The sequence below is a fragment of the Mirounga leonina genome, unplaced genomic scaffold (genome assembly GCF_011800145.1).
Source record: "Mirounga leonina isolate KUSES-001 unplaced genomic scaffold, KU_Mleo_1.0 Mir_125, whole genome shotgun sequence".
Classification (NCBI taxonomy): domain Eukaryota; kingdom Metazoa; phylum Chordata; class Mammalia; order Carnivora; family Phocidae; genus Mirounga; species Mirounga leonina.
In genome coordinates, this window is record NW_023270305.1 from 1,277,192 (window position 1) to 1,290,280 (window position 13,089).

Here is a 13,089-nt window from a genome sequence, read left to right on the forward strand (position 1 = left end):
ACACCCACACCTGAATTAAGCACAACCCTCCATTTTTCTCTCATAACATCCAGATCTTTTCCTTCAAGTATTTATCATAATTTGAAAATACTTTACTTGTTTAAAGTAAAATTCTTTTCTCCTCCACAAAACTACCACTTCCAGAAAGATTGAAGCTATGCTATTGTATCTTTAAGAGGCTAGCACAGGGCTCCTGGGTGGCTCAGTTGGTTGAGCGACTGCCTTCGGCTCAGGTCATGATCCTGGAGTCCCTGGATCGAGTCCCGCATCGGGCTCCCTGCTCGGCAGGGAGTCTGCTTCTCCCTCTGACCCTCCCCCGTCTCATGTGCTCTCTCTCATTCTCTCTCTCTCAAATAAATAAATAAAATCTTAAAAAAAAAAAAAAAAGCGGCTAGCACAGCTCCTGAAATGTAACAGATCCTGATTATTCATTGATGGATGGATAAATGAACCATTTTCTGTGTGACAATGAACTGCTAACATTTACTAAGCACTTACTATATTCCAAGAACTGTTCCAAATTTAATTACATTTAATTGTCCCAGTAACCCTATGGGGTAAAACTGTCACTGTTATCTTCATTTAACAGATAAGAAACTGAGGCACAGAGTGATTAAGTAACTTGTCTGCACTGACAGCTAGTCAGAGTTAGAATTCAACCATAAGTAGTCTGATTCTAGCTCTTAAGTACTTTGGTATAGCTGCTGTGACACACCAAAGTTACTTTTACAACAAGAATTTTCTTTTAGAAACTGACTGGTGGGCCCTTTGTGGTATTTTTAACTTGGCTAAAAAGTATTTCACAAGGAAAGACAAATTTGCACCTACTATTGTAAAACTTTCTTCAGATGACTAGAAAAACATAATCATAAAGATGTGCCAAATGTGGAACACTGCCTACAGATCTGTCAAACCAATTTATCTACAACATACAAAGCAACTTTAAAAGACTATGAAAGAAGCACTTGGACTTTTCCTTTTCAATCTCATCCTTCTTTTAAAAAGTCCATGCCAAAGGTAACAGAACCAAGAGCTAAAGCCAAAACAAACATGCTCCAACTTCTTGGGTCAGGTCATCAGATTAATGGAATGTTAAAATATTTTTCATTTTTAAAAACATGTGACTTTGTTTCTGCATGTTTTGTGGACAAAATAAAATTTGGAATGGAAGATTAACAACAAAAATAAAAGCCTTTTCTTTTCCTTTCTTGAATGTACTGAAATTGAATGATCAAATTCACCTAATGCAGAACAATGACTACATTGCTATAAAAACATGACAAGTCAGGATCTGTCATATTTCCTTCAAAAAACAGAACTCCAAATTCTAGTCTCTCCTCTTTATCTACACTAAATCCTGAGTATGAAGAAACAATGTATTTATTTTATATACTTGTAGTATGAATCTATGTATCAAATAGGCAATAGTAACAGTGGCTAACACTTAAGGAACACTATAACTAGGCTTATTTATTTTTAATTCACTTAATCCCCTACAAGAACCCCATTACATAGGTATTATCATCTGTATTCTATAGTTTGGAACTCAGGGAGATTGAGAAACTTGTCTATACTCACCATTATCTTTGAGTTAGACCATGGCAGAAGTAGGATTCAACTACTTTATATTTTCCCTATCTTACAGGACCTTCCATAACTCAATTGTCACAAAATCTAATCTCTGACCCTTGTCCCATGGGCATTCTACTAGCCAAGGCTTCACCACTTTCAATGACTCAAAAACAAAGCAAAAATAGCATTACTTTCAAAGGCAGCCCACTCCTCAAATCTACTCCATGTTAACTTCTCAATTCCTTCCACCACACCTCAGAGGGCATTGTTTCAAGTCCCTGAGCATTTCATCCCTCGAGTACTCTCTATTAATGTGCCCTTTAAAACAGGGCAAGAGAGCATCTAGAATGAATAAATGATGCAGTATGGCCCAATCATCTCAAAATAGAGAAAGTCTGTATCAAAGCAATCCAAACTTTCTTTACTATTTTGGGCAGCCACATCACCAATGACTCTTGCGTGGTTTACATTCAAGGAAATTTGTTCTTTAATTCATAATTACTGTTAAGGAATCTATCTCTTGAGTTCTTCACCTCTAACTATAGGTTTTTCCTCTGGTTAAATTCCACTTCTTCTATCTGGCCAATGACCTTCCCAACTGATTATTTCTGGATTTTGGCTTATCATTTGAAAACATCCTCATACTTCAGTTTTAACTCATTTGTAAGATTACTTAACATGTCACCATTGCCTCCATACAATAAATGCCTCATTAATAAAACCATGAATAGGAGAACAAACCTGTCCCTGGGGATCTCTGTCCAAGGTACCACTTATGCCTTCATCAGCCTCCTTAGAATACATCTATTAGTTAGAATTAGCAATAATCATGCCTCGGATAAACCTCACTGGCTACGCAAAGCTGCCGACTGATATCCTTATTCACTGACATTTTTCCATATCCTCTTCAAGTATATCAGACTTTCTGAAATATCTAATAGATGTATATCACACCTATTACACCACCCTGATCTACAAGTTCAATAGACCTATCAAAGAAGAAATTAAAGAGATGACAAAGACAAAAGTTAGTCTGTCATGACTTGTTCCCAAAGAAGCTATGCTGATACACAGTGAGCAGTGCTTTTCTCAAGCTCCATCAAAAAAAGTATAACAGTGTTGAGTGAAAAACACTGTTGAGTGACCCCATAATTTGAACAAAGACAATAATCTGTAAGCACAAAACAGCAGAGTTTCATACTCAAGTGATGAAAACAGGAATATTATTACAGTTCCTAATTAATATATAAATGAAATATTTATTACAAACATTTATAATATTTCCAGTTGGTACCACTTTTGTCTGCAAAGATAAATTTCATATTAAATGTCTTTGTTGGGTTACTAATATATCTAAATAAATCTCAGTTAAACAAAAATGTTATTAATCTTAACACATTAAATAAAAACACAATAGTTCTTGGAATATTAGCTGCTACATAGGTCATGTGTGAAATCAAGTTGGCCTAATATATCCTAAATCTCAGTGTTTCAGCACTGGAAGAGACCTGGTGTTTATCGTTTACAAGTACCTCCTTTTATAGATGAAGACACTCAGGTTCTCTGAGATGGAATGACTTGACCAAGCTCACAAAACTAACTCTGGCATGGCTGGGCATAAAAATAAGATCTACTCAGGGGCGCCTGGGTGGCTCAGTTGGTTAAGCGACTGCCTTCGGCTCAGGTCATGATCCTGGAGTCCCGGGATCGAGTCCCGCATCGGGCTCCCTGCTCGGCGGGGAGTCCGCTTCTCCCTCTGACTCTCCTCCCTCTCATGCTCTCTCTCTCTCTCATTCTCTCTGTCTCAAATAAATAAATAAAATCTTTAAAAAAAAAAAAATAATAAGATCTACTCAGAAGCTACTGATAATATTTCACAAAACCCTGTCTTCAAAAATAAAATAACAATAAAACAAAACTTTCTTACCAGCTGCACTTCACCAAAAGCACCTCTTCCAATAACTTTAACAACATCATAGTCTTCTGCCTTCATCTGTAGACCTCTGATTTTTTTCACAATTTTCTCATCTGCAATAGAAAGATCATATTTATAAGCAATACTTTTAATAATCACTATATTTGATGGTGATTAACTAACAATAAAAAATTTTTTAAAAATCACTATATTTGTAAACAGATTTTTATTTCAAGAAACTGGATTTAGTTTTTAGCTAAATCTGTCAGTTTTCAAAGGTTACTATTTAAAAATCCAAGACACATACTAACTTTACATCAAAGAACCAAAACTCTATGGTTTCTTAACACATAAAACAAACAATACTGACTACAAAAAAGCAGCAGTTAAGCTATTCCATTTCTGACTCTGTTGCTTGACAAGATGACAGCTAAAACAGTGATGACCCACGCAGTCCTAGAGTGCATTCTGAATCATGACAGAGAGCTGCTATGACATTACTTGCAAGGCTAATCTTAGTAATAAATTTTAGTAGCCTACTTCTTTGAAAAGTAGTAATCACATATTATAGGTATGGTAACTATAGACAAGATTGTTTAATTATGAAAATAGCCCAGTCTCTGACAATTCCAACTTAAAAAGCTTACTGTGTTGATATAAACTATATATTGAATTATTTTGAGAATTTATCCTTAGAATTCAACCTCATTTACACCTTCGCTGCAACATCAATACTGGCAAATATTAAGTCACTGCATATATGACAATAATTGTTATCACATTATCTTTCATTAGCTAGATTGAAATGTCTACATTTATATAAACATAAAGCTCATTAAGTCTCCTGGGTAATGTAAACCTAAGTCTTAATATTGTTAATATTAATTTAAAAGTTCTCTTTGAGCTGCCATAAATAACCTATCCTGAAATCATCGGTCTTAATAATTTATACAAAATCTTGAACTCTACCTACTTTACAAACTGCAACTAGTTCTGAGGTTTTGCTTTGAAAATATGCTAGTATTCAAATAGTAAGCTAAAAAATACTTAAGGTTAATAATGTATAGACTGTAATATAAATCTCATCAAAAGTATAGTGATAGGATCAAATATAAAGTTTACTCACATCTATTTAAAAAATTATCTATATTCTTGTTTTTTCTCAAAGCAGGAAAATCCAAATCAAGGACCAAGGAATTTAAGCCATCCTGTTTAACACAAAATAAAAAAGGAAGAAGAAAGTTGTTACAATTTCCAAGTATTCAAAAAGTCTTTAAATTTTATTATATGTTGTTCTTGCTAAATATCAATCCACTTTGATATGAAATTGCCCAGTGGCTCCATATCTAACAGCCCTAACTTGTTTGCTAACTTCTGCCAGAAAATATGAATGATCCTATCATGTTTTCCTTTGTTATTTTAGCCAATAGAAAAATGTCATTTATGTATGTAGGTCTTTATTTATTTATTTGGAGAGGTGGGGAGGGGCAGAGGAAGAGGGACAGAGAATCTTAAGCAGGCTTCACACCCAGCGCAGAGCCCAAGGACGGGCTCAAGCTCACAACCTGAGATCATGACCTGAGCCAAAATCAAGAGTTGAATGCTTAACCAACTGAGCCACTGATGTGCCCCTAGAAAAATGTCATTTTAAAATATGCATCCCCTGGGGTGCCTGGCTGGCTCAGCCGATAGAATATGCGACTCAATCTCAGGATTATGGCTTTGAGCCCCCACACTGGGTGTAGAAATTACTTAAAAATAAAATCTTAAAAAGAAAATATGCATCCACTATTATTTTTGCTAGTCAAATGTCTTCCATTCTCTCTTCAAATGTCCAATAAAATTTCACCAAGCTTTTAACTTTAACAAATACAGACTATAAAGAAATTAAGAAAATAATCCCATTTACAATTGCGTCAAAAAGAATGAAATACCTAGGAATAAATTTAACCAAGGTGAAAGACCTGCACACTGGAAACTGTAAGACACTCATGAAAGAAACTGAAGAAGAAACAAATAAATGGAAAGATATTCTCTACTTATGGATTAGAAGAGTTAATATTAAAATGTCCATACCACCCAAGCAATCTGCAGATTCAAAGCAATACCCATCAAAATTCCAATGGCATACTTCATAGAACTGTAACAAATAATTGTAAAATTTGTACAGAACCACAAAAGTTACCAAAGAGCCGAAGCAATCTTGAGAAAGAAGAACAAAGCTGGGGATATCATGCTCCCAGATTTCAAACTATACTACAAAGCTACAGTAATCAAAACAGTATGGTATTGCTACAAAAACAGACACACAGAGCAAGAGAACAGATTGAAAGCCCAGAAATAAACTAATACATATATGGACAATTAATCTCTGACAAAGGAGGAAGAACATATAATGGAGAAAGGACAGTCTTCAATAAGTGGTGTCGGGAAAACTAGGTAGCTACATGCAAAGAAATGAAACTAGACCACTATCTTACACCATACACAAAAATTACCTCAAAATAGATTAAAGACTTGAATGTAAGACCTGAAACCATAAAATTCCTAGAAGAAAACACAGGTGGTAAGCTTCTTAACATAGGTCTTAGTGACATCTTTGTGTATCTGACTCCAAAGGCAAGGAATGAAAAATAAAAATAAACAAATGGGACTATATCAAACCAAAAAGCTTCCACACAGCAAAGAAAACCTACTGAATGGGAGATCAGCAAACCACATATCTAATAAGGGGTTATTATCCAAAATATATAAAGAAATCCTACATCTCAACAACAAAAAAACCAAAAACTTGATTTAAAAAATGGGCAGAGGATCTGAAGAAACATTTCTCCAAAGAAGACATCCACATGGCCAACAGGTACAATGAAAAGATGCTGAACATCACTAATAACTAGGGAAATGCAAATCAAAACCATAATGAGACATCACCTAATACTTATTAGAATAGCTATTATCAAAGACAAGAAATAACATGTCAGAGAGGATGTGGAGAAAAAGGAACCCTCTCACACACTACTGATGGGATTGTAAATTGGTGCAGCCACAATAGAAAACAATATGGAGATTCCTCAAAAAATTAAGAATAGAAGTACAATGTGAGACAGATATTCCACTTCTGGGTATTGATCTGAAGAATATGAAAACACCTACTTGAAAAGATATATGCACCCCTAAGCTAACTGCACCATTATTTGCAACAGCCAAGATATGGAAACAACCTAAGTGTCCATCAGTAGATGCATGGATAAAAAAGATAGTGTATATACAATAGAATACTACTCAGCCATAAAAATGAATGAAATTTTGCCATCTGCAATGACATGGATGGACTTTGAGGATATTATGGTAAGTGAAATAAGTCAAAGACAAATAACCTATGATTCCACTTATATATGGAATCTAAAAATAAATAAATAAACAAAACAGAACAAAAACAAACTCACAGATACAGAGAGCAGACTAGTGGTTACCAGAAGGGAAGGGGTTTGGGAGGTGGGCAAAATTGGTAAAGGGGGCCAACTCTATGGTGATGGATGGTAACTAGACTTGTGGTGGTAATCACTTTGGAGTGTATACAGATGTCAAATTATAAAGATGTACATCTAAAATTTACATCATTAAAAAAAAAAAAAAAAAGAAATACACCCAGACTAAGAAAGTTCCCATTCACTCAACAAGCATTATTTTTTTTTGCCTAATGCATACAAAGAACAGAAAAATCCAACAATAAATATGACACTAACTATCCTTCCCCAAAGGGAACTCAGCTTCAAAACTAAATTTCCCCTAAAAACATAAAAATAAGATGATGCATTGTTCAGATTTCTATTTTTTTACGTTTTCTATGTTTTTCATACTTTCTACAACAAGCATACATTAAATTTATAATCAAATAAGAAAAAGTACCTACACATAACTTGTTGGGGGTGAAAAAAAATAGTAAGAAACGAAGTCTTTACTCAATGGATATGCTTGTGAAGGTAACAGTATTTCTAAAAGACTACTGCATATACGGTTTCATCTCCAAGTAACTCTGAAGAGGGCATGAAAAAATATTCTTCATTTTAAAAATAAACTAAGGCTTAGAGAGATTAAGTGACTTTGACTTGTCCAAGATCAGGCTACTAGGAAATGACATAGCAAATGCTACCTAAAACTTAAAGGTCCAATATACTTAACTCACCACCCTAGTCTCAACGACCAGACTAACACCGACCAGAGCCTGGAAGAGTAAATAAGGAGCTGAAAGAGCTGAAGGATTGCAAAATATAAAACAGCAATAAAGAGGCCTTTTAGGGATCTGAGTAAGGGGAAAATCAAAGAAATTTGAGCTTTTTAATTTACAAATTACAGAGGAATTATACATACTATGTTTACCATTCAGTTATACTTCATATTTTTATTTTTCATTCTTTAAAAAATTTGTAATTTTATGAAAATATTCTTTATTCATAGAAAGGGCAGGTGCGCCTGGGTGGCTCATTGGTTAAGCATCTGCCTTCGGTTTGGGTCATGATCACAGGGTCCTGGGATGGAGCCCCGCATGGAGTTCTCTGCTCCACGGGGAACCTGCTTCTCCCTCTTCCTCTGCTGCTCCCCCTGCTTGTGCTCTCTCTCTCGTTCTCTCATTCAAATAAAATCTTTTAAAAAAACCAGAAAGGGCAGAGGTATTAAGAGTAAACTACATGTATTTTTTATCACAATTAAAATTCTTTATAGCCCACTATATATAAAACAGACATATAAAGCAGTCTTTTTTTTTTTTTTTAAGGATTTTATTTATTTGACAGAGAGAGACACAGCAAGAGAGGGAACACAAGCAGGGGAGTGGGAGAGGGAGAAGAGGGCTTCCTACCGAGCAGAGAGCCCGATGTGGGGTCGATCCCAGGACCATGGAACCATGACCTGAGCCAAAGGCAGACACTTAATGACTGAGGTACCCAGGCGGTCCCCATATAAAACAATCTTGATTCTCTCAAACTGAAAGAAAAAAAAAACAACACTAAAAGAATAATAAATATCTAACTTCCAGTGAAGTTGAGATTGTTAAATTCACACTTTGAGATCCCACACATACCCACAAGTCCCCTCTCCAGGACAGCTGAACTGCTTTTTAAGGATTCCAGCATTTTAGCATAGTAGGCTATTTTTAAGTACCAAATTATTGCTATATCTTTTTGGTATAATTTTGCTATTTGGTAAGTTTAAAATGTAAAATCTGAATCACTTATATTTTTAGATATATCCATAATCACTGACTTTAAATCAAAGAAATTATTTAGAAAGTCTTCTTCTGTACCTCCATTAACCTCCACAAGAAGAAAAAATTTTAATTGACAAGGCAAAAGCTTCTATTACAAGAATAAATATCTTCCTCTAGTTCAGGGACTTTTCAAAAAATGGCATATGAACACTTCATACAGATGTGATAAAAGTAATTACATTAAAATCTCCATCTACATATTATGAAGAAAAAATCCTTTGGAAAAAAAGAACTACAGCTTCACATTAGTAAAATGACTGAATCCTTGCTTACCCCGCATCCTCCCCACAAGTTATCACAACAAGACAGGATTATGTAAAGATTATTCAAGAAGAAAATCTCGAAATAGTTTATAAATTTTTCCTATAATATCCCCCAACCAGTGTAGAGTCAGAGAGCTTTTTCAGCAGTTCTAACATTAGAGCAAATATTCAACTCATCAATAATACCATTTTGTTTTTTTAAGCCATTTTTTTAAAGATCAAATACTACCTCATTTGTGCATTTAGTTTTATTTTTATACAGTATTTTTTAATACTTTGATCTGCTAATAATTTTTATTTGAAGAAAATGTAGGGGGTAATATATACTTATAAATTTACATATATATGTGAGGTTTTATATTTATAAATTTTCACATTTGAAATGTATTCTATTTAGCATCACTTATTAAGAAACAAATTATGAATTTCTTTAAGATACCAGTATTTTCAGTACATGAAATTAATACTGAGATCCAGTGGCTGGGCTAGCTCAGGACTTAACTGAAAGCCTATGCCTATGTCCTTTGTTATGTCGTTTTATACAAACCTTAGGTAGTGCAACTTTTTTTTTCAGTGTCTGTGATTTCAACTCTGATTCTCTTCTTAGAAAGTGATACTAAACTACAAAAACTTTAAAGCAATGAAGAAAATTAACACTATTTGTCCCTTTCATCATCTCCAAATGCATAGAAATGATAGGATAACATTTAAAAGTTTTGCTTTGGTTTGGTTTTTTGAGGGGGGGGGGGCAAGAGCTGGGAGGAGGGACAGAAGGCGAGGGAGAGAGAGGATCCTAAGCAGGTCCATGCCCAGCATGGAGCCCAACACAGGGCTCAATCTCACAACAGTAAAACAGTAAAACCAATGACTGAGGATTTCAAAGGGCCTAAATGTGGTAAAGGGCCAAAACCAGACTGATTACTGGGAGAACAGTAGCTGGAATGAAAATCCCAGCCCCTAAAAGAGACACTGAAAAAGTCTTACTGCCCAAGTTTTATACAAAACTGCATAACTACGTAGGTCAGATATAGCTTTCAATCAAGTCTTAAGCTAAGCTCCCAGAGCTTGCCCAGTTACTAAATCAGCCACATTGCTAATATTACTGGCTGAGAAATGTGACTCAGCTCCAATATTGGACTGTGGTTGTCTATATGTGAAAAGTTAGCATCAGAGGAAGGCAAACAGTGCATTATAGTACTGTCTTCCGGAATAAAGAGGTCCAAGCCAACACCCAACTTCTCCCATTATAATTATCATGGTGGAAAATACATAGTAATTTCCTATTTTCCAAACTTTTCCTGAATGAAGAGGCTTTTAAATTTTAATTGTCAAGAAAGAATGAAGTACCAGACTTGTTTTCACTTTCACTATAAATGGCTTCTAAATATCTGTTTTTAAAATATCCAAATAAAATGCATTCCTCGGAGCACCTGGGTGGCTCAGTTGGTTAAGCGACTGCCTTCAGCTCAGGTCATGATCCCAGGGTCCTGGGACTGGGCCCCACGTAGGGCTCTCTGCTCGGTGGGAAGCCTGCTTCTCCCTCTCCCACTCCCCCTGCTTGTCTTACCTCTCTCTGTGTCTCTCTCTCTGTCAATTAAATAAGTAAATAAACTCTTTAAAAAAAAAAATGCATTCCTCTCCTTCACCTCCCAAAAAAGGAAAAAGTTTGGAAAGACTTCACCAACCTGGAATGTCTGAAGTGATAAGCAAAATGATGGAGACACTATTCTAGGAATTTCAATTGTTAAATGCAGCACAAGATACCCCATAGCTGAAAATTGTATAAAATTAATGAGTTGTCAGCAAATGGGTAGTACTTGAAGCTATAAAACTGGGTAAAATTACTAAAGGAGTATAGACAAGTAAAAAAGGACCAAGGGACTGAGTCCTGGGATATACCAATATTAAGAGATTGAGAATAAGAGGGGACTAAGAAGGAAATCAGTAAAGAAAGAAGAAAATCAAGACTTGTGTTATCCTGGAAGCCAGGCAGAGTGTAGCAAGAGCGAGAGAGTGATCCATAGTCAATGTGACTGGTAAGTATAGTTATTCAAGGCTGAGAATTTAGCAATGTGGAGGTCATCAGTGACTTTCATCAGAGCTACTTAAATTATAAATTTTTTATTTTACATCTTCTTAGAACTTCTGTTTTGCTAAATTGCTGTACTTACTTGTATTTAAAAAACAAAACAAAAACCTTCTTTTTTTTGTTTTTGTTTTTTTAAAGATTTTATTTATTTATTTGACAGAGAGCGAGATAGCGAGAGTAGGAACACAAGCAGGGGGAGTGGGAGAGCGAGAAGCAGGCTTCCTACCGAGCAGGGAGCCCGACGTGGGACTCGATCCCAGGACCCTGGGATCATGACCTGAGCCGAAGGCAGACGCTTAACGACTGAGCCACCCAGGCACCCCGAAAACAAAAACCTTCTTAAAGATGTTATTTTGGGTTCACACTCACAGACCTTAAATAATACCTAGCATTCAACTTGGCCATAAATTATGTAATAGGTCAATACAGTATTTGTTGTTAATAACAAGAACTTTTCTTGGCTTCTTTGTGCCATCTACTGTGCAAAACATTTTACATGCAGTCAACACTTTAATCCTCACAACAATATATAAACTAGGTACGATAGTTATACTCACACCAGTAGGCATAGAAACAGTACTTATAAGGTAGGTTACAAAACTTGCCCAAACCAACAGTTTATAAGTGACAGGATTACAATTTTATGATACATTTATACTTTAAACGTTACTGAACTTAATAAAGTTATTCCTCTAACAGAACACAACATCCAGGTTTTAAAGTTAAGACTACAAAAGAATAGGAAACATTTCTGTGTATCTGCCATATAGATAAGTAACCAGGAAATGTTATTTAAATGAATTTTTAACACATTTCCTCCTTGTGTTACCACAACTCCAAATACAAATACAAAACTAAAAATAGTGGGACCAGGGGCACCTGGGTGGCTCAGTCGGTTAGGTGTCCGACTGGACTCAGCTCACTTCTCAGTCTCAAGATCATGAGTCTCGGGCCCACATTGGGCTCCACACTGCGTGTGGAGCCTACTTAAATTAAAAAAAAAAAAAAGTGGGACCAAACAAATCCAACTTAGCAAATAAAATATAAATTTTTAAGCCACTCTATATGCACAGAGAAACTTCTGAATCTTAAACATACCCCATATTATTTTTATAGACTGTCAATTTCACCTAGAACAATCTAAGTCATATTAACTGATCTATCATTTGTTAATATCAGATGACTAAAATCCTTAATGCTTATTTTACAATATAGCTACCAAAGTACATCAGTCTAAGATCTATAGGCCAAATTAAACAACAAACTAAATGTATCCTGTCACCTAACAAAAAATATTTTTTATTTGAAGAAAAAAAAGTTACTGAGGAAAATAAGAAATAAAAGAGTATTGGGTGGGTTGCCTGGGTGGCTCAGTTGTTAAGCATCTGCCTTCGGCTCAGGTCATGGTCCCAGGGTCCTTGGGATCGAGTCCCACATCGGGCTCCCTGCTCAGCGGGAAGCCTACTTCTCCCTCTCCCACTCCCCCTGCTTGCGCTCCCGCTCTTGCTCTCTCTGTCAAATAAATAAATAAAATCTTAAAAAAAAAAAAAGTATTGGGTGAAAGTGTCTCACACATATTTTACATCATATAAATCAACTTCACTATATAAACTTGAGTAGCTAACTTACTGAAGCATAAGAGCAGTTTTCCTGTTTGCTTATATAAATCTTCAGCTACCTATAGTTACAGTAAAATGAATTCTTAAAGCTCCCTACTGCCTTAAAACAATACAGATAGTACATTAATGAAGTAATATGTTTCTAACGGAGTACCATTCATATTTCGAATACTTAAAACAGGTTAATTATATCAAAAACTTGCTTAGAACCTGACTTCTGAATTGTAGGGGAAGGAGAACCTCCTTGAACAAAGAATACATTTTCCACTGACCTTAAGCCTTTCTAAAGTGTCTGTATTTGAAGAGGATCCTGGTTTCTAGCGCCCTTTTTGCTTTACACACCAATGTGGCTTAGCACAGCATTC

The 13,089-nt window shown here is 35.4% G+C and overlaps 1 protein-coding gene across 9 annotated transcripts in view; it reads right to left on the reverse strand.

The window, feature by feature from the left end:
• The window catches only part of ROCK2 (Rho associated coiled-coil containing protein kinase 2), a 144,205-nt gene that overhangs the window by 78,244 nt on the left and 52,872 nt on the right, over positions 1 to 13,089 (reverse strand). For all 9 annotated transcript variants that reach the window (XM_035000594.1, XM_035000598.1, XM_035000595.1 and 6 more), the window contains exons 2-3: positions 4,614 to 4,695; positions 3,500 to 3,600 (exon numbers count right to left, since the gene is read on the reverse strand). In XM_035000594.1, coding sequence (XP_034856485.1) covers positions 3,500 to 3,600; positions 4,614 to 4,695 — 183 coding nt within the window. The remainder of the gene's footprint in view (positions 1 to 3,499; positions 3,601 to 4,613; positions 4,696 to 13,089) is intronic.